This window comes from Ambystoma mexicanum, chromosome 1p, assembly GCF_040938575.1.
Source record: "Ambystoma mexicanum isolate Mex_15411 chromosome 1p, UKY_AmexF1_1, whole genome shotgun sequence".
NCBI lineage: Eukaryota > Metazoa > Chordata > Amphibia > Caudata > Ambystomatidae > Ambystoma > Ambystoma mexicanum.
In genome coordinates, this window is record NC_090921.1 from 148,839,900 (window position 1) to 148,862,325 (window position 22,426).

General features: G+C 48.8%; 1 protein-coding gene across 9 annotated transcripts in view; it reads left to right on the plus strand.

Moving 5' to 3' along the window:
• BCL6B (BCL6B transcription repressor) overlaps positions 1 to 22,426 on the plus strand; it is a 184,184-nt gene that overhangs the window by 123,861 nt on the left and 37,897 nt on the right. For 6 of the 9 annotated variants that reach the window (XM_069645459.1, XM_069645486.1, XM_069645417.1 and 3 more), the window contains exon 2: positions 1,744 to 1,858. Coding sequence is in view for 2 of the 9 variants with exons in the window: in XM_069645417.1 (XP_069501518.1) it covers positions 1,744 to 1,858 (115 nt within the window). In the remaining 7 variants the exon portion in view is untranslated. Of the gene's footprint in view, positions 1 to 1,743; positions 1,859 to 3,585; positions 3,793 to 22,426 lie in introns of all 9 variants that reach the window. The other 3 variants (XM_069645477.1, XM_069645468.1, XM_069645440.1) reach the window with 2 other exon arrangements.

The following is a 22,426-nucleotide window of genomic DNA, read 5'->3' on the forward strand; positions in this document are numbered from 1 at the left end:
CAGAAGCAGTCAGTCCATCATAGAGCAGTCAGTCCATCATAGAGACGTCAGAAGCAGTCAGTCCATCATAGAGAAGTCAGAAGCAGTCAGTCCATCATAGAGCAGGTAGAAGCAGTCAGTCCATCATAGAGCAGTTAGTCCATGATAGAGAAGTCCGAAGCAGTCAGTCCATCATAGAGCAGTCAGTCCATCATAGAGAAGTCAGAAGCAGTCAGTCCATCATAGAGCAGGTAGAAGCAGTCAGTCCATCATAGAGCAGTTAGTCCATGATAGAGAAGTCCGAAGCAGTCAGTCCATCATAGAGCAGTCAGTCCATCATAGAGAAGTCAGAAGCAGTCAGCCCATCATAGACCAGGTAGAAGCAGTCAGTTCCTCATAGAGAAGTCAGAAGCAGTCAGTCCATCATAGAGCAGTCAGTCCATCATAGAGCAGGTAGAAGCAGTCAGTCCATCATAGAGCAGTCAGTCCATCATAGAGAAGTCAGAAGCAGTCAGTTCATTATAGAGCAGGTAGAAGCAGTCAGTTCATCATAGAGCAGTCATTCCATGATAGAGAAGTCCGAAGCAGTCAGTCCATCATAGAGCAGGTAGAAGCAGTCAGTCCATCATAGAGCAGTCAGTCCATGATAGAGCAGTCAGTTCATCATAGAGCAGTCAGTCCATGATAGAGCAGTCAGTTCATCATAGAGCAGTCAGTCCATGATAGAGCAGTCCGAAGCAGTCAATGGCCATGGGTCTAACCGCCTGAAGCCGTATCAGACCTGCTTTCTTCACTGGGGGGTATTTTATTAATATGATATATTTGTATGGCTCAGTCCTAGCTTGGGAGCAACGGAGCCCTGTGCAGGCCATAGAGCAGAACACTGCGAGCAGACATGGAACCAGTCACGGAGTCCAGGCTACCCTGTAACACAGTTGGCCTATTCCCGTTTCTTTTTCTCGACTTACTGACACCGGTGTTTGCTTGAAACTATGTACCCATGTATGGCCAATTATGTAACTATGTAACTTTGTACCTATGTGTGACCAGTTCTGTAAGCACAGCGCCTAGAGGCCTCCGGGTTGGGTGGGTGCGCAATATAAATTGCAACATATATAAATAAATAAAGTCATCGCATCATAGGTCATATACAAATAGACGAGGCCCACTTATCTGTCGCCTGCCCGCGCCCCGCCCCCTGTGGCCAGGCGCTTGCAAAGTCCCTTTGCTTGTGATTATGACCCCCGCACCTTGGACACATCCCCCGATCCTCCCCGCTGGGGGCCTGTGTGGCATGGGCTGTTGCGTGTCCCACCTCCCGCCCCACTTACTCTGCAGCGGCGCTGCGGCCTGCGTGTGCCTGGTGAATGGTATCGCACCCTCGTGCCTTCTCCCCTTCCCCCCCCACCGCTCTGCGCGTATATAATCCGGAATAGGCACCTGGAATGGGACTGGGTATTACACCCCGTATTACCTCTCCTTATCCACTCCCTCATCCCCAATATGTTTTCTTGGAGACGAGGGGCTGTTGCCACAGTGACTGCTGCACAATCCTGAATGCATACATTATGGAAGTGCCGCTATCTGCTGGCCTATTTTACTTCTGCAACTATCACTGACTCCATGTGTGATCCTCGCCAGATGGATGCGCCTGAGCCAATTATTTGCCAGGGTTCTCTTCCAACACAAGGTGCTAATGTACAAGCATGCCATGTCTGTGTGTGCCTTGAAGCGCGGCGCCTAACTGGTGGCCTTCTCCTCCAGCTACAGGTACTTCTGGACTGGCCCACCCGGCGTGCAACCACGACCACCCCTCTTACTGCTGCATCTTGGGCCCAGCCGGAGCAGTCGCAGCTGGACTGGACTGTTCATTCAGGAGGTGAGTGTGTGGGTGCCCTGATCTAGCCGGGGGTGGGGGCATGCTCGCCTTGCTCCGCTAGCCTTCCAGCTCCACGAAGGCTCAAGAGTTGACCCATGAACTCGAGGTAGTGCCCTGGGGCATCCAGTGGAGTGCAGGTTGGCAGGGCTGGGTGTGCCCTGAAATTGGAAGGCAGCAAGGAAGACAAGGAAAAACCTGGCCCAAGTGAGCCCTCCCCCCAACCCCCCGAGGACACCCAGACCCCAGCAGAGGGGCTTGGGTACCAGTTATGGGTCAGAGGTCATCAGTGTTTCTCTCTTTTGCCCTTTATCATTAAAACATTTTGTGGCCAGTCTCCATGTTAGAGCACACCCCATCACACCAATTAGTGATGGCATTAATAGTAATAATGCTAAGTAATACCCTTTGTACCTCTTGCCAACCCCGTATTGCAAGCTCTTAAACTAAAAAGCACCAATTCATTACTGTAAGTTACTTTTATTTTTGTAGGCATGCAACCAGTCATATCATGCACACCAACCATTTAGGATAGGGCTTTAAGTGGGCCGGGGCTGGCCGGGGCCAAGCCCCAGCAGTCTCCGAGATTGGCTTCCGAGCCGGGGGAACTTGTACTTAGGTAACACCCCCTAACAAGAGCCACCCCCCTCAATTTACCACCCCACTTAATGCACTGATTTAGGCTGCATCAAATAGAGACTAACCGTTGGCGACGTTCACGCACGCATGTAACCCACATGAGACATTGAAGGCATCTCAAGTCGCCCTGCGTCAGTATACGATGCCCATCCAGTCCTGGCATTTAGGATCCCAGCAGGTTGCATTCTGGTATTTGTAGTTACACCAGATATTGTCTAGGCAAGCTCCACTGCAATTTTATTTTGAGCCAATGAAGTTTGTAAACCAAAGATCAAGTGCCTCTCCCCCAAACCCACGCCCTCCTTTTTGGACGCAGCCCGAGTAGCACCAGTTCTTGTTTCCCACTGCGACCACTGAATAGAAGGTCGCCCTGAAGTGCCCCATTGCCTCACCTGGGGTAACGTGGACCAAACTAAAACAAAACTCCTAGAGGGGCAGGCCATGCAGATTTAACTAGTTCAAAACTCCAAAATAATTGCGAAGGATCTTCATATTCAAAACAAGAGTATTATGAAAAGTAGAAACTTTTATCAGTTACAGCTGGGTGCATCTAAAAAGCTCAAACAATGAAGAAAAAACAGCACAATGTTATACAAACTTGGAAGCACCACCATTGTGCTATTAAATGAGAAAGTATTGCACTCATTAATATTTATGAAAAAAGTTACATGAAATTGGTGCAAGATATGAATTTTATTTGCACGAAGCAATTTTGGTCGCTATTATGTGCCGAGGAAAATGTGGTCATGAACTTCACCGTCTGTTATATGTGGCAATAAATTATGAAGTAATTGAATTGATTGAACGTTGTGACATTTTTATCTGGTTGCAGTTTTTAGTATATTTGATAACAATGATCTTAAAAACTGGTGTTCCTTTTACTGACTTTTACTTTCGATGGAATGTAAACTAATATAATAATTGTTGTAAATATTTCTCATGTATGTGATTTTTTAAAGTGTTAAAGGTTATATTTAACCAATGAAACAACACAAATAAAAATAAATGTAATGCACCGAATGGTTCCCGTAAAAAAACAGTCCGAGATGTTTACATGAAAAAGACGCTGAACTCTTCAGCATGTCCACTAGGAGGCGATAGCGCACCGCGCTTCTCCAGTGCCAGTGAAAGAAGTCGGAGCAGGACGATTTGGCACGGCCAGTTCGGCGTGGGCCTATTCGCCGTGACCGCTTCGGCGCAGGAGACATTTGGGCGCGCCCAGTTCGGCGCTGAGACGTTTCGCTGCAGGGATCTTTTGCGGGCCAATGACACATAACCTGACTAACACCCAACCGCAGGTATATGATACCTAGATCTATAGTCTGACCTATAAACCTGATTATATATTCTGAATGCTTCAGACTTTTCTAAGTTATGTCTTGTACTTGCACACATGTTTGTATATATTACTGTATATATTTCTTTTTGCCTTGTGTTCGTTATACTCATGGCAAATATTGTAATAAGTTTAAGATTTCTTGTACACTGCTGCGCCCGGCTACCCAAGGGTTTGGTGCGCATTACCAAATAAACAAACAAACAAACAAACCAGGAATGCAACATTATTTCTTTAGGTGCCCCAATTAACCCAGATCCAATAGAACTGTTCCACATGTGCGCGCCTTGCACAGTTTCTTCACATCTGGTACCTGACCTGTGTCACATTCACCAGGTTTAACTATCCGCTTCGTGCATTAACACAGATCCAAGAGAACTGTTCCGTGCAGCACTGACGCTGATCGCATGCAGGAACCCCTGCCCCCCACGGCCCCTCTTTACTGGTGGGGATACCCAAGAGTGCACCGCTGAATAAATCGAAGGTACACCATGAGTTTCCCACAACTGTCGCTGGTAATGTAGAGCAGCGGGTTAACGCGCCTGCTGCTCGGAAGATGCCGCCGAAGACTTAATTTTCCGAAACTACTCGAGTAGCGTAACAAGTCGCCCCCCCCCCCCCCACTCCCTCTCCCCGAGAAACATGAAGGGCTGGAATACAAATTGCCAGAACTTATATTAACGTGTGAGGCAGTGGAATTGCGAAAGAAAGCTTTGCAGCATTTGGGAGGGGAGCCAAGTGGAATTATCTGGGCGCACTAAACACAACAGCAGAGGAACTCCCAAAAAACTAGGCGGGCAGCTACCACATTGGGTGCGCTGGAGAGAAACCAGGTCATGGCACACCACTTTTTGGCGCCGACGATTCGGTGGTAATAATCCGAATGAATGTGCTAGGATTATAACCTGCGATGTAGATTTCCACTTCAGGCAGGCGCATTAACCTCCATTTGGAGTGAGGGCGTTTAAACGTGGCTGCAATGTCAGCCACGTCCAAACGTCCCTCGCGCCAAATCGGCGGTGCCAGAAAAGATTGTGCGCCAAAATGGACGCGCCAAAAAGGGGTGTACCGAAAGCAGTCTGCACAGGCTGTCTCTAGCTCCAGGAAGCTGTGACAGTCTGGTGCTGTTTGATGCACCTCTCTTGAAGTCTTGTGAGGAGGATGTACTTTCGAGTATAATAGGGCGAACAACAGACGCTTCTCTCCTTGAGTTTCGCCGCCTCTTCGAGCCGAAATTCAACTCCTCCGCGCCTGTTCAAGCATGTACAGGGCTCCCGGCTCTCAGCCAACAAGGCCCCAGCAGAGTCCAGAATCTGGGGGTCTGATTCAACTCCTTGAACATAGGAAATCCCACTGGGATCAATCAGAAAGCTGTTTGAAAGAGGAAATAGCTTAAATAACAATTTAAACAACATCTGTTCGTCAATCAATATCAGTACACGTGCCCTTCAAGAAGCTTAGAGACCACACCCGCTTACATATACAGCAGTTTACATCAGTGATCGAAGTGTACAAAAAAAAAGTAGTGGAAGGATGTTCCTCTGCCCCGTCCCATTTGCTGCCCCGCCTCTTTTCCTGCTCCATTCAATCCCCCATACGGTCATTTCCAATCCCCCATACGGTCATTTCCACACCCCCACCCCAAATCAAACCACTTACCTGGGTCCTTTCAGTCCTTGGCTCCGCCCCAAAAAGCTGTGATTTACAGATGTTCTTGCAAGACTAAAGAACACGCAGTGAGAGAATATACATTTAAATGGCCACCATTAGTGTGTCACTGCCCCCTCAGTGTGCATGTAGCCTCCCCTTCCCTTCACCCACTATTCACACCTCTAAGGGGGCATGTACATGACACGGGTCACTGATAGGCCCGCCCCTCCCATTGCCTGCAAACACCTCTGGGCCTAAGCAAGCCCCTTGTGCCCACACTTAGCCAGCACTTGTGAAATAGCACAATGTCCTTTACTGTTATTTTCTTTCCTTTTTTTTAAGTGGCGTTTCCTTCCGTCCTGGAGCGGTACTCCAGGTCACATAAAGTAAGTCCCCACGTACCTGCTCGAGATGCAGAGGCGCGTCTGAAGACATTTGGCACATGGTCTGGTCATGCCCTCACATAGAAGCCTAGTGGCAAGCGCTGTCAGCGCTCCTGCTAGGCAGGCAACTAGAATGTACACCGCAAATCTGTCTGTTGGCTCTTCTCCCAGGGGGGAAAAGAAAAGAAAACAAGCGAACAGCAGAGCAACATTTCTGCTTGTCTTGGCGATCACATGGAAAAGCACCCAAGGACCGAGGCTACAGCAAAGGGCACAAGACATAATGGGGCGGGCAACGGCTGAACTGTCTATAATTAGAGAACGGAGGGGGGAGAGGATTTGGAAACTCTGGTGCTGCATTGGTGTACCCTCCTCAATGACCTCTATAATTCACCGGATGCCCTTCCCCCATGAGGGAGAGAAGAAGTGAATATTGAGACAATTTGTGTAGGTTCATGGCCAGGCCAGAAAGCCTATAAGAGTGGATGAGACTGCCGCTGCTTAGCTCAAGATACTTGTGAATCTTTTCTCAGATAAAGTTACTCGGGTATGAGCCAAAGCAAGGTATAAGGAGTGGAAGAGGGAGGTGCACGAATTTCGGGCGGGAGTGGGGGTGGGGGGTGGTTTGAAAGTCCTGCTGAGGATGGTATGTTTGTTTCAAAACTTAATAAAGAGATTTGAAGAAAAAAAAACACAATAAAACATGTTTTCTGGATGTCCACTAGAGGGTACTAGAACACCATAAAAACACAAAGGTCAGTGCGAGAAGTCGGCACAGGCAGAACCGCTTTTACCTTCTGGCTACCGATTCATATGTTGTGCGATGCAGCTCCCCCAGTGTCTTGCAAAGACCAACAGGCGTGACCTTCCGATTTCAAGGTAGTGGCGAAGAACAGAAGAGGAACTGATGTCGTTTCCTTTCCTCCTCTACCTGAAATTCACTCATCCTTTTAAAAAAAGGACGCTGATAACTCCACAATGATAATTAAAAAATCGGCTTATAAAATCAAACACATTTATTATGTGTTAGAGAGCGGCCTTCTCTAACAACATACAGAGGCTGGTAACCCCAGTTCCCAACATAGAGAGGCTGATAAACCCAGTTCCCAACATACAGAGGCTGGTAACCCCAGTTCCCAACATACAGAGGCTGATAAACCCAGTTCCCAACATACAGAGGCTGATACACCCAGTTTCCAACACACAGAGGCTGATAAACCCAGTTCCCAACATAGAGAGGCTGGTAACCCCAGTTCCCAACACACAGAGGCTGGTAACCCCAGTTCCCAACACACAGAGGCTGATAAACCCAGTTCCCAACACACAGAGGCTGATAAACCCAGTTCCCAACACACAGAGGCTGATAAACCCAGTTCCCAACACACAGAGGCTGATAAACCCAGTTCCCAACACACAGAGGCTGATAAACCCAGTTCCCAACACACAGAGGCTGATACACCCAGTTCCCAACACACAGAGGCTGGTAACCCCAGTTCCCAACACACAGAGGCTGATAAACCCAGTTCCCAACACAGAGAGGCTGGTAACCCCAGTTCCCAACACACAGAGGCTGATAAACCCAGTTCCCAACACAGAGAGGCTGGTAACCCCAGTTCCCAACACACAGAGGCTGATAACCCCAGTTCCCAACAGAGGCTGGTAACCTCAGTTCCCAACATACAGAGGCTGATAAACCCAGCTCCCAACATACAGAGGCTGGTAACCCCAGTTCCCAACATACAGAGGCTGATAAACCCAGTTCTCAACACACAGAGGCTGGTAACCCTAGTTCCCAACATACAGAGGCTGGTAACCCCAGTTCCCAACATACAGAGGCTGGTAACCCCAGTTCCCAACATACAGAGGCTGGTAACCCCAGTTCCCAACATACAGAGGCTGGTAAACCCAGTTCTCAACACACAGAGGCTGGTAACCCCAGTTCCCAACATACAGAGGCTGGTAACCCCAGTTCCCAACATACAGAGGCTGATAAACCCAGTTCCCAACATACAGAGGCTGGTAACCCCAGTTCCCAACATACAGAGGCTGGTAACCCCAGTTCCCAACATACAGAGGCCGATAAACCCAGTTCCCAACATACAGAGGCCGATAAACCCAGTTCCCAACACACAGAGGCCGATAAACCCAGTTCCCAACACACAGTGGCTGATAAACCCAGTTCCCAACACACAGAGGCCGGTAAACCCACTTCCCAACACACAGAGGCTGGTAAACCCAGTTCCCAACACACAGAGGCCGGTAAACCCAGTTCCCAACATACAGAGGCTGGTAAACCCAGTTCCCAACACACAGAGGCTGGTAAACCCAGTTCCCAACATACAGAGGCTGATAAACCCAGTTCCCAACACACAGAGGCCGGTAAACCCAGTTCCCAACACACAGTGGCTGATAAACCCAGTTCCCAACACACAGAGGCCGGTAAACCCAGTTCCCAACACACAGAGGCTGGTAAACCCAGTTCCCAACACACAGAGGCCGGTAAACCCAGTTCCCAACATACAGAGGCTGGTAAACCCAGTTCCCAACACACAGAGGCTGGTAAACCCAGTTCCCAACATACAGAGGCTGATAAACCCAGTTCCCAACACACAGAGGCTGATAAACCCAGTTCCCAACATACAGAGGCTGATACACCCAGTTCCCAACATACAGAGGCTGATAAACCCAGTTCCCAACACACAGAGGCTGATACACCCAGTTTCCAACACACAGAGGCTGGTAACCCCAGTTCCCAACACACAGAGGCTGGTAACCCCAGTTCCCAACACACAGAGGCTGATAAACCCAGTTCCCAACACACAGAGGCTGATAAACCCAGTTCCCAACACACAGAGGCTGATAAACCCAGTTCCCAACACACAGAGGCTGATAAACCCAGTTCCCAACACACAGAGGCTGATAAACCCAGTTCCCGACACACAGAGGCCGGTAAACCCAGTTCCCAACATACAGAGGCTGATAAACCCAGTTCCCGACACACAGAGGCTGATAAACCCAGTTCCCAACATACAGAGGCTGGTAAACCCAGTTCCCAACACACAGAGGCTGGTAAACCCAGTTCCCAACATACAGAGGCTGATAAACCCAGTTCCCAACACACAGAGGCTGATAAACCCAGTTCCCAACACACAGAGGCTGATAAACCCAGTTCCCAACACACAGAGGTTGATAAACCCAGTTCCCAACATACAGAGGCTGATACACCCAGTTCCCAACACACAGAGGCTGATAAACCCAGTTCCCAACACACAGAGGCTGGTAACCTCAGTTCCCAACACACAGAGGCTGGTAACCCCAGTTCCCAACATACATAGGCTGGTAACCCCAGTTCCCAACATACAGAGGCTGATAAACCCAGTTCTCAACACACAGAGGCTGGTAACCCCAGTTCCCAACATACAGAGGCTGGTAACCCCAGTTCCGAACATACAGAGGCTGGTAACCCCAGTTCCCAACATACAGAGGCTGATAAACCCAGTTCCCAACATACAGAGGCTGGTAACCCCAGTTCCCAACATACAGAGGCTGGTAACCCCAGTTCCCAACATACAGAGGCTGGTAAACACAGTTCCATACATACACGGGCTGGTAAACACAGTTCCATACATACACGGGCTGGTAAACACAGTTCCATACATACACGGGCTGGTAAACACAGTTCCATACATACACGGGCTGGTAAACACAGTTCCATACATACACGGGCTGGTAAACACAGTTCCCAATATATATAATAGGCTATTTATAACGCACTTAATAACAAAGCGGTTTTTACGCAAGGACCCGGGATTCAAACCTGCGTTGCTCTGCGTTGTCTTGTTTCCAAGACGCATGGTTTGCCATGCCACTGAGCTATACGACCATTACATACTACCACACTTCACAACGGTATCACTACATATTATCCCCACCAAAAATATTGCTGTATAAATGGTCGTCTGGAACGGTCGTAGGTGATATTTTTTGTGGGGGGGGGGGGTAATATTTGGGAGCAGGGGTTGCAGGGGTGTTCCCACTCCTTTAAAAATAATGCGGGGGTGTCCCCCGCGGTTCCCTGCCTTAATATCGCTTAAAAAATATGGCAATATTTTTGTATGACAATATTTTTGCGGGGATATTAACACATGGAACCTTCACAACATACAGGGGCTGGTAACCCCAGATCGTAACGTACAGAGGCTGATAAACCCAGTTCCCAAAACACAGAGGCTGATAAACCCAGTTCCCAACACACAGAGGCTGATAAACCCAGTTCCCAACATACAGAGGCTGATAAACCCAGTTCCCAACATACATAGGCTGATAAACCCAGTTCCCAACACACAAAGGCTGATACACCCAGTTTCCAACATACAGAGGCTGGTAACCCCAGTTCCCAACACACAGAGGCTGGTAACCCCATTTCCCAACACACAGAGGCTGTTAAACCCAGTTCCCAACACACAGAGGCTGATAAACCCAGTTCCCAACACACAGAGGCTGATAAACCCAGTTCCCAACATACAGAGGCTGATAAACCCAGTTCCCAACACACAGAGGCTGATAAACCCAGTTCCCAACATACAGAGGCTGATAAACCCAGTTCCCAACACACAGAGGCTGATACACCCAGTTCCCAACATACAGAGGCTGGTAACCCCAGTTCCCAACACACAGAGGCTGATAAACCCAGTTCCCAACATAGAGAGGCTGGTAACCCCAGTTCCCAACACACAGAGGCTGATAAACCCAGTTCCCAACATAGAGAGGCTGGTAACACCAGTTCCCAACACACAGCGGCTGATAACCCCAGTTCCCAACAGAGGCTGGTAACCCCAGTTCCCAACATACAGAGGCTGATAAACCCAGCTCCCAACATACAGAGGCTGGTAACCCCAGTTCCCAACATACAGAGGCTGATAAACCCAGTTCTCAACACACAGAGGCTGGTAACCCCAGTTCCCAACATACAGAGGCTGGTAACCCCAGTTCCCAACATACAGAGGCTAGTAACCCCAGTTCCCAACATACAGAGGCTGGTAACCCCAGTTCCCAACATACAGAGGCTGGTAAACCCAGTTCTCAACACACAGAGGCTGGTAACCCCAGTTCCCAACATACAGAGGCTGGTAACCCCAGTTCCCAACACACAGAGGCTGATAAACCCAGTTACCAACATACAGAGGCTGGTAACCCCAGTTCCCAACACACAGAGGCTGATAACCCCAGTTCCCAACAGAGGCTGGTAACCCCAGTTCCCAACATACAGAGGCTGATAAACCCAGCTCCCAACATACAGAGGCTGGTAACCCCAGTTCCCAACATACAGAGGCTGATAAACCCAGTTCTCAACACACAGAGGCTGGTAACCCTAGTTCCCAACATACAGAGGCTGGTAACCCCAGTTCCCAACATACAGAGGCTGGTAACCCCAGTTCCCAACATACAGAGGCTGGTAACCCCAGTTCCCAACATACAGAGGCTGGTAAACCCAGTTCTCAACACACAGAGGCTGGTAACCCCAGTTCCCAACATACAGAGGCTGGTAACCCCAGTTCCCAACATACAGAGGCTGATAAACCCAGTTCCCAACATACAGAGGCTGGTAACCCCAGTTCCCAACATACAGAGGCTGGTAACCCCAGTTCCCAACATACAGAGGCTGATAAACCCAGTTCCCAACATACAGAGGCCGATAAACCCAGTTCCCAACACACAGAGGCCGATAAACCCAGTTCCCAACACACAGTGGCTGATAAACCCAGTTCCCAACACACAGAGGCCGGTAAACCCAGTTCCCAACACACAGAGGCTGGTAAACCCAGTTCCCAACACACAGAGGCCGGTAAACCCAGTTCCCAACATACAGAGGCTGGTAAACCCAGTTCCCAACACACAGAGGCTGGTAAACCCAGTTCCCAACATACAGAGGCTGATAAACCCAGTTCCCAACACACAGAGGCCGGTAAACCCAGTTCCCAACACACAGTGGCTGATAAACCCAGTTCCCAACACACAGAGGCCGGTAAACCCAGTTCCCAACACACAGAGGCTGGTAAACCCAGTTCCCAACACACAGAGGCCGGTAAACCCAGTTCCCAACATACAGAGGCTGGTAAACCCAGTTCCCAACACACAGAGGCTGGTAAACCCAGTTCCCAACATACAGAGGCTGATAAACCCAGTTCCCAACACACAGAGGCTGATAAACCCAGTTCCCAACATACAGAGGCTGATACACCCAGTTCCCAACATACAGAGGCTGATAAACCCAGTTCCCAACACACAGAGGCTGATACACCCAGTTTCCAACACACAGAGGCTGGTAACCCCAGTTCCCAACACACAGAGGCTGGTAACCCCAGTTCCCAACACACAGAGGCTGATAAACCCAGTTCCCAACACACAGAGGCTGATAAACCCAGTTCCCAACACACAGAGGCTGATAAACCCAGTTCCCAACACACAGAGGCTGATAAACCCAGTTCCCAACACACAGAGGCTGATAAACCCAGTTCCCAACACACAGAGGCTGATAAACCCAGTTCCCAACACACAGAGGCTGATACACCCAGTTCCCAACACACAGAGGCTGGTAACCCCAGTTCCCAACACACAGAGGCTGATAAACCCAGTTCCCAACACAGAGAGGCTGGTAACCCCAGTTCCCAACACACAGAGGCTGATAAACCCAGTTCCCAACACAGAGAGGCTGGTAACCCCAGTTCCCAACACACAGAGGCTGATAACCCCAGTTCCCAACAGAGGCTGGTAACCCCAGTTCCCAACATACAGAGGCTGATAAACCCAGCTCCCAACATACAGAGGCTGGTAACCCCAGTTCCCAACATACAGAGGCTGATAAACCCAGTTCTCAACACACAGAGGCTGGTAACCCTAGTTCCCAACATACAGAGGCTGGTAACCCCAGTTCCCAACATACAGAGGCTGGTAACCCCAGTTCCCAACATACAGAGGCCGGTAAACCCAGTTCCCAACATACAGAGGCTGGTAAACCCAGTTCCCAACACACAGAGGCCGGTAAACCCAGTTCCCAACATACAGAGGCTGATAAACCCAGTTCCCAACACACAGAGGCTGATAAACCCAGTTCCCAAAATACAGAGGCTGGTAAACCCAGTTCCCAACACACAGAGGCTGGTAAACCCAGTTCCCAACATACAGAGGCTGATAAACCCAGTTCCCAACACACAGAGGCTGATAAACCCAGTTCCCAACACACAGAGGCTGATAAACCCAGTTCCCAACACACAGAGGTTGATAAACCCAGTTCCCAACATACAGAGGCTGATACACCCAGTTCCCAACACACAGAGGCTGATAAACCCAGTTCCCAACAGACAGAGGCTGGTAACCTCAGTTCCCAACACACAGAGGCTGGTAACCCCAGTTCCCAACATACATAGGCTGGTAACCCCAGTTCCCAACATACAGAGGCTGATAAACCCAGTTCTCAACACACAGAGGCTGGTAACCCCAGTTCCCAACATACAGAGGCTGGTAACCCCAGTTCCCAACATACAGAGGCTGGTAACCCCAGTTCCCAACATACAGAGGCTGATAAACCCAGTTCCCAACATACAGAGGCTGGTAACCCCAGTTCCCAACATACAGAGGCTGGTAACCCCAGTTCCCAACATACAGAGGCTGGTAAACACAGTTCCATACATACACGGGCTGGTAAACACAGTTCCATACATACACGGGCTGGTAAACACAGTTCCATACATACACGGGCTGGTAAACACAGTTCCATACATACACGGGCTGGTAAACACAGTTCCATACATACACGGGCTGGTAAACACAGTTCCCAATATATATAATAGGCTATTTATAACGCACTTAATAACAAAGCGGTTTTTACGCAAGGACCCGGGATTCAAACCTGCGTTGCTCTGCGTTGTCTTGTTTCCAAGACGCATGGTTTGCCATGCCACTGAGCTATACGACCATTACATACTACCACACTTCACAACGGTATCACTACATATTATCCCCACCAAAAATATTGCTGTATAAATGGTCGTCTGGAACGGTCGTAGGTGATATTTTTTGTGGGGGGGGGGGGGTAATATTTGGGAGCAGGGGTTGCAGGGGTGTTCCCACTCCTTTAAAAATAATGCGGGGGTGTCCCCCGCGGTTCCCTGCCTTAATATCGCTTAAAAAATATGGCAATATTTTTGTATGACAATATTTTTGCGGGGATATTAACACATGGAACCTTCACAACATACAGGGGCTGGTAACCCCAGATCGTAACGTACAGAGGCTGATAAACCCAGTTCCCAAAACACAGAGGCTGATAAACCCAGTTCCCAACACACAGAGGCTGATAAACCCAGTTCCCAACATACAGAGGCTGATAAACCCAGTTCCCAACATACATAGGCTGATAAACCCAGTTCCCAACACACAAAGGCTGATACACCCAGTTTCCAACATACAGAGGCTGGTAACCCCAGTTCCCAACACACAGAGGCTGGTAACCCCATTTCCCAACACACAGAGGCTGTTAAACCCAGTTCCCAACACACAGAGGCTGATAAACCCAGTTCCCAACACACAGAGGCTGATAAACCCAGTTCCCAACATACAGAGGCTGATAAACCCAGTTCCCAACACACAGAGGCTGATAAACCCAGTTCCCAACATACAGAGGCTGATAAACCCAGTTCCCAACACACAGAGGCTGATACACCCAGTTCCCAACATACAGAGGCTGGTAACCCCAGTTCCCAACACACAGAGGCTGATAAACCCAGTTCCCAACATAGAGAGGCTGGTAACCCCAGTTCCCAACACACAGAGGCTGATAAACCCAGTTCCCAACATAGAGAGGCTGGTAACACCAGTTCCCAACACACAGAGGCTGATAACCCCAGTTCCCAACAGAGGCTGGTAACCCCAGTTCCCAACATACAGAGGCTGATAAACCCAGCTCCCAACATACAGAGGCTGGTAACCCCAGTTCCCAACATACAGAGGCTGATAAACCCAGTTCTCAACACACAGAGGCTGGTAACCCCAGTTCCCAACATACAGAGGCTGGTAACCCCAGTTCCCAACATACAGAGGCTAGTAACCCCAGTTCCCAACATACAGAGGCTGGTAACCCCAGTTCCCAACATACAGAGGCTGGTAAACCCAGTTCTCAACACACAGAGGCTGGTAACCCCAGTTCCCAACATACAGAGGCTGGTAACCCCAGTTCCCAACACACAGAGGCTGATAAACCCAGTTACCAACATACAGAGGCTGGTAACCCCAGTTCCCAACATACAGAGGCTGATAAACCCAGTTCCCAACATACAGAGGCTGGTAACCCCAGTTCCCAACATACAGAGGCTGATAAACCCAGTTCCCAACATAAAGAGGCTGATAAACCCAGTTCCCAACACACAGAGGCCGGTAACCCCAGTTCCCAACACACAGAGGCTGATAAACCCAGTTCCCAACATAGAGAGGCTGGTAACCCCAGTTCCCAACACACAGAGGCTGATAACCCCAGTTCCCAACAGAGGCTGGTAACCCCAGTTCCCAACATACAGAGGCTGATAAACCCAGTCCCCAACATACAGAGGCTGGTAACCCCAGTTCCCAACATACAGAGGCTGATAAACCCAGTTCTCAACACACAGAGGCTGGTAACCCCAGTTCCAAACATACAGAGGCTGGTAACCCCAGTTCCCAACATACAGAGGCTGGTAACCCCAGTTCCCAACATACAGAGGCTGGTAACCCCAGTTCCCAACATACAGAGGCTGGTAACCCCAGTTCTCAACATACAGAGGCTGGTAACCCCAGTTCCCAACATACAGAGGCTGATAAACCCAGTTCCCAACATACAGAGGCTGGTAACCCCAGTTCCCAACATACAGAGGCTGGTAACCCCAGTTCCCAACATACAGAGGCTGATAAACCCAGTTCCCAACATACAGAGGCTGGTAACCCCAGTTCCCAACATACAGAGGCTGGTAACCCCAGTTCCCAACATACAGAGGCTGGTAACCCCAGTTCCCAACATACAGAGGCTGGTAACCCCAGTTCCCAACATACAGAGGCTGATAAACCCAGTTCCCAACATACAGAGGCTGGTAACCCCAGTTCCCAACATACAGAGGCTGATAAACCCAGTTCCCAACATACAGAGGCTGGTAACCCCAGTTCCCAACATACAGAGGCTGGTAACCCCAGTTCCCAACATACAGAGGCTGATAAACCCAGTTCCCAACATAAAGAGGCTGATAAACCCAGTTCCCAACACACAGAGGCCGATAAACCCAGTTCCCAACACACAGAGGCTGATAAACCCAGTTCCCAACATAGAGAGGCTGGTAACCCCAGTTCCCAACACACAGAGGCTGATAACCCCAGTTCCCAACAGAGGCTGGTAACCCCAGTTCCCAACATACAGAGGCTGATAAACCCAGTCCCCAACATACAGAGGCTGGTAACCCCAGTTCCCAACATACAGAGGCTGATAAACCCAGTTCTCAACACACAGAGGCTGGTAACCCCAGTTCCAAACATACAGAGGCTGGTAACCCCAGTTCCCAACATACAGAGGCTGGTAACCCCAGTTCCCAACATACAGAGGCTGGTAACCCCAGTTCCCAACATACAGAGGCTGGTAACCCCAGTTCTCAACATACAGAGGCTGGTAACCCCAGTTCCCAACATACAGAGGCTGATAAACCCAGTTCCCAACATACAGAGGCGGGTAACCCCAGTTCCCAACATACAGAGGCTGGTAACCCCAGTTCCCAACATACAGAGGCTGATAAACCCAGTTCCCAACATACAGAGGCTGGTAACCCCAGTTCCCAACATACAGAGGCTGGTAACCCCAGTTCCCAACACACAGAGGCTGGTAACCCCAGTTCCCAACATACAGAGGCTGGTAACCCCAGTTCCCAACACACAGAGGCTGGTAACCCCAGTTCCCAACACACAGAGGCTGATAAACCCAGTTCCCAACACACAGAGCCTGGTAACCCCAGTTCCCAACACACAGAGGCTGGTACCCCCAGTTCCCAACACACAGAGGCTGATAAACCCAGTTACCAACATACAGAGGCTGGTAACCCCAGTTCCCAACATACAGAGGCTGATAAACCCAGTTCCCAACATACAGAGGCTGGTAACCCCAGTTCCCAACATACAGAGGCTGGTAACCCCAGTTCCCAACATACAGAGGCTGATAAACCCAGTTCCCAACATAAAGAGGCTGATAAACCCAGTTCCCAACACACAGAGGCCGATAAACCCAGTTCCCAACACACAGAGGCTGATAAACCCAGTTCCCAACATAGAGAGGCCGGTAACCCCAGTTCCCAACACACAGAGGCTGATAAACCCAGTTCCCAACATAGAGAGGCTGGTAACCCCAGTTCCCAACACACAGAGGCTGATAACCCCAGTTCCCAACAGAGGCTGGTAACCCCAGTTCCCAACATACAGAGGCTGATAAACCCAGTCCCCAACATACAGAGGCTGGTAACCCCAGTTCCCAACATACAGAGGCTGATAAACCCAGTTCTCAACACACAGAGGCTGGTAACCCCAGTTCCAAACATACAGAGGCTGGTAACCCCAGTTCCCAACATACAGATGCTGGTAACCCCAGTTCCCAACATACAGAGGCTGGTAACCCCAGTTCCCAACATACAGAGGCTGGTAACCCCAGTTCTCAACATACAGAGGCTGGTAACCCCAGTTCCCAACATACAGAGGCTGATAAACCCAGTTCCCAACATACAGAGGCTGGTAACCCCAGTTCCCAACATACAGAGGCTGGTAACCCCAGTTCCCAACATACAGAGGCTGGTAACCCCAGTTCCCAACATACAGAGGCTGGTAACCCCAGTTCCCAACATACAGAGGCTGGTAACCCCAGTTCCCAACATACAGAGGCTGATAAACCCAGTTCCCAACATACAGAGGCTGGTAACCCCAGTTCCCAACATACAGAGGCTGATAAACCCAGTTCCCAACATACAGAGGCTGGTAACCCCAGTTCCCAACATACAGAGGCTGGTAACCCCAGTTCCCAACATACAGAGGCTGATAAACCCAGTTCCCAACATAAAGAGGCTGATAAACCCAGTTCCCAACACACAGAGGCCGATAAACCCAGTTCCCAACACACAGAGGCTGATAAACCCAGTTCCCAACATAGAGAGGCCGGTAACCCCAGTTCCCAACACACAGAGGCTGATAAACCCAGTTCCCAACATAGAGAGGCTGGTAACCCCAGTTCCCAACACACAGAGGCTGATAACCCCAGTTCCCAACAGAGGCTGGTAACCCCAGTTCCCAACATACAGAGGCTGATAAACCCAGTCCCCAACATACAGAGGCTGGTAACCCCAGTTCCCAACATACAGAGGCTGGTAACCCCAGTTCTCAACACACAGAGGCTGGTAACCCCAGTTCCCAACATACAGAGGCTGGTAACCCCAGTTCTCAACATACAGAGGCTGGTAACCCCAGTTCCCAACATACAGAGGCTGATAAACCCAGTTCCCAACATACAGAGGCGGGTAACCCCAGTTCCCAACATACAGAGGCTGGTAACCCCAGTTCCCAACATACAGAGGCTGATAAACCCAGTTCCCAACATACAGAGGCTGGTAACCCCAGTTCCCAACATACAGAGGCTGGTAACCCCAGTTCCCAACATACAGAGGCTGGTAACCCCAGTTCCCAACACACAGAGGCTGGTAACCCCAGTTCCCAACATACAGAGGCTGGTAACCCCAGTTCCCAACACACAGAGGCTGGTAACCCCAGTTCCCAACACACAGAGGCTGATAAACCCAGTTCCCAACACACAGAGCCTGGTAACCCCAGTTCCCAACACACAGAGGCTGGTACCCCCAGTTCCCAACATACAGAGGCTGGTAACCCCAGTTCCCAACATACAGAGGCTGGTAACCCCAGTTCCCAACATACCGAGGCTGATAAACCCAGTTCCCAACATACAGAGGCTGGTAACCCCAGTTCCCAACATACAGAGGCTGATAAACCCAGTTCCCAACATACAGAGGCTGGTAACCCCAGTTCCCAACATACAGAGGCTGGTAACCCCAGTTCCCAACATACAGAGGCTGGTAACCCAAGTTCCCAACATACAGAGGCTGGTAACCCCAGTTCCCAACATACAGAGGCTGATAAATCCAGTTCCCAACATACAGAGGCTGGTAACCCCAGTTCCCAACATACAGAGGCTGATAAACCCAGTTCCCAACATACAGAGGCTGGTAACCCCAGTTCCCAACATACAGAGGCTGGTAAACACAGTTCCATACATACACGGGCTGGTAAACACAGTTCCATACATACACGGGCTGGTAAACACAGTTCCATACATACACGGGCTGGTAAACACAGTTCCCAATATATATAATAGGCTATTTATAACGCACTTAATAACAAAGCGGTTTTTACGCAAGGACACGGGATTCAAAACTGCGTTGCTCTGCGTTGTCTTGTTTCCAAGACGCATGGTTTGCCATGCCACTGAGCTATACGACCATTACATACTACCACACTTCACAACGGTATCACTACATATTATCCCCACCAAAAATATTGCTGTATAAATGGTCGTCTGGAACGGTCGTAGGTGATATTTTTTGTGGGGGGGGGATAATATTTGGGAGCAGGGGTTGCGGGGGTGTTCCCGCTCCTTTAAAAATAATGCGGGGGTGTCCCCCGCGGTTCCCTGCCTTAATATCGCTGCAAAAATATGGCAATAATATTTTTGCGGGGATATTAACACATGGAACCTTCACAACATACAGGGGTTGGTAACCCCAGATCGTAACGTACAGGGGCTGGTAACCCCAGATCGCAACGTACAGGGGCTGGTAACCCCAGATCGCAACGTACAGGGGCTGGTAACCCCAGAGCGTAACATACAGGGGCTGGTAATCCAAGATCGCAACGTACAGGGGCTGGTAACCCCAGATCGCAACGTACAGGGGCTGGTAACCCCAGATCGCAAAATACAGGGGCTGGTAACCCCAAATCGCAACGTACAGGGGCTGGTAAACCCTATTTTTTTAAATATACGCCACCAACCGATTCAACATTTGGACAGTTCTATAACTGACCCGGCCTCCCAGTTTATACCACAGCCCCAGCTTTCCACACCAGCCCAACACGCTTTTACAAAATAATGTTAGTTGGTTTTGTTCTTCGTTATAAGGTTCCATGGGACTCCATTGGGTTACTGCTAGTGGTAATTCCAACTGTGGTAGTTTCAGTGTTTATTATTCCAATTTTTTGAGGTAAAATGGAGGAAATAACGTCTGCCAAGTGCAGCAGTGACTGCCACCAGCTTCCTTCCAAGCACATAGCAAGGCAATATGCTAAAAGGGGGCACAGGTCCATCCACATCACTTTTTTACCGCATCAGCATACTCATAATGGGGCCCCATGTAATATGTCATTGCAGCCATAAGGCCAGAAAGACAATGGACTTTATAACAAGTTTGGTGGTAATTCTGTTGGATTTACCGCCAAGCTTGTTTACCTTCACTACCACTCAGTCCTGCGGGTTTACAGTGGGAATACGAGTGGTGGTAAGGCAGTGCCCATATAACTGCTGTGGTAAATCCAATGAGTTGAGGTTTACCTCCAATGTGATAATTCAGCAGCGTGGGAAAGTGGCTGTAAAGTGCTGAGCATGTAGTTACTGCCATTATTACGCCGTTGTTTCCCGCACCACTGAACTCATAATGCATCCGCGCGTGAGTGTGGATTTGAGATGAAGGGAATGAAGGAAGAATTATATGGATAAAAGGAATAGAAGACGGAGAAAAGGAAAGGGGGAATGAGAAGAGGAAGGCAGCACAAAAGTACTACAACTGTATAATGTATTTATTATTATTATTATTATTATTATTATTATTATATTTATTGAGCGCGGACCTAGCTTCCAGTAGCAACGCAGCACTTTCCAAAGCTATATAACATTACAGATGCATAACAGAGCGCTTTACAGAGGTGTACAACAGTACAGATGCATAAGGGAGTGCTTTACAACAGTACAGATGCATAACGGAGCGCTTTACAGGGCTGTACAACATTACAGATGCATAACAGAGCACTTTACAGAAGTGTACAACATTACAGAAGCATAACGCAGCACTTTACAGAGGTGTACAACAATACAGATGCATAATGGAGTGCTTTACAACAGTACAGATGCATAACGGAGCACTTTACAGGGCTGTACAACATTACAGATGCATAACAGAGCTCTTTACAGAAGTGTACAAAAGTACAGATGCATAACGGAGCGCTTTACAGGGCTGTACAACATTACAGATGCATAACAGAGCACTTTACAGAAGTGTACAACATTACAGAAGCATAACGCAGCACTTTACAGAGGTGTACAACAATACAGATGCATAAGGGAGTGCTTTACAACAGTACAGATGCATAACGAAGCACTTTACAGGGCTGTACAACATTACAGATGCATAACAGAGCTCTTTACAGAAGTGTACAAAAGTACAGATGCATAACGGAGCGCTTTACAACAGTACAGATGCATAACGGAGCGCTTTACAGGGCTGTACAACATTACAGATGCATAACAGAGCACTTTACAGAAGTGTACAACATTACAGATGCATAACTCAGCACTTTCAGAGGTGTACAACATTACAGATACATAACGCAGCACTTTACAGAGGTGTACACCAGTACAGATGCATAACACAGCACTTTACAGAAGTCTACAACATTACATATGCATAACGGAGCGCTTTACAGAGATCTACAACATTACAGATGCATAAACGAGCACTTTACAGAGGTGTATGCATAACAAAGCAATTTACAGAGGTGTACAACATTACAGATACCTAACAGAGCACTTTACAGCAGTATACAACAATACAGATACACAACAGAGCGCTTTACAGAGGTGTAAAACAATACAGATGCATAACAAAGCGCTTTACAGAGGTAACAACAGAACAGATATACAGTGGGGGTAGGATACAGAGGGGCACATAGGAGGGGTAAAGCTGTACTGGGTAGTGGGAAGGAGAGAAGTGGACAGCGTCTAGCCAGTCAGGTGGCACGAGGGGCGACGTGATGGCCTAGGTGTTGAGGAGAAGAGACTCCTTGAAGAGGTGGGTCTTGAGTTATTTTCTGAATTGTAGGAATGTGGGGGTGAGTGTGATGCTGACAAGGAATGTATAATGGAGCAAGAAGCAAATAGCAAAAAAAGTGAAACGCAATGCTTGATGAGACAGACGAAAAAATAAAAGTGACAGGAATTGTGCACAATAGAAAAAGGAATTCATGGGGGAAATGGATAGTGGGAGAGTGAAAGGGATTACAGAGGAATGAAAATGTATTACTGAGCAAAGCTATAGATGTGTAAGAAATTGTACAAAGGATGCAAGAAAGTTAAAGAAATGATTGAACATGTATTATGGGGCGGAAGGAACTGAAGGCAATCAAAGCATGGGCTGAATATACCAAAAAAAGAGCAAATGCATAGATGGGAAAAAT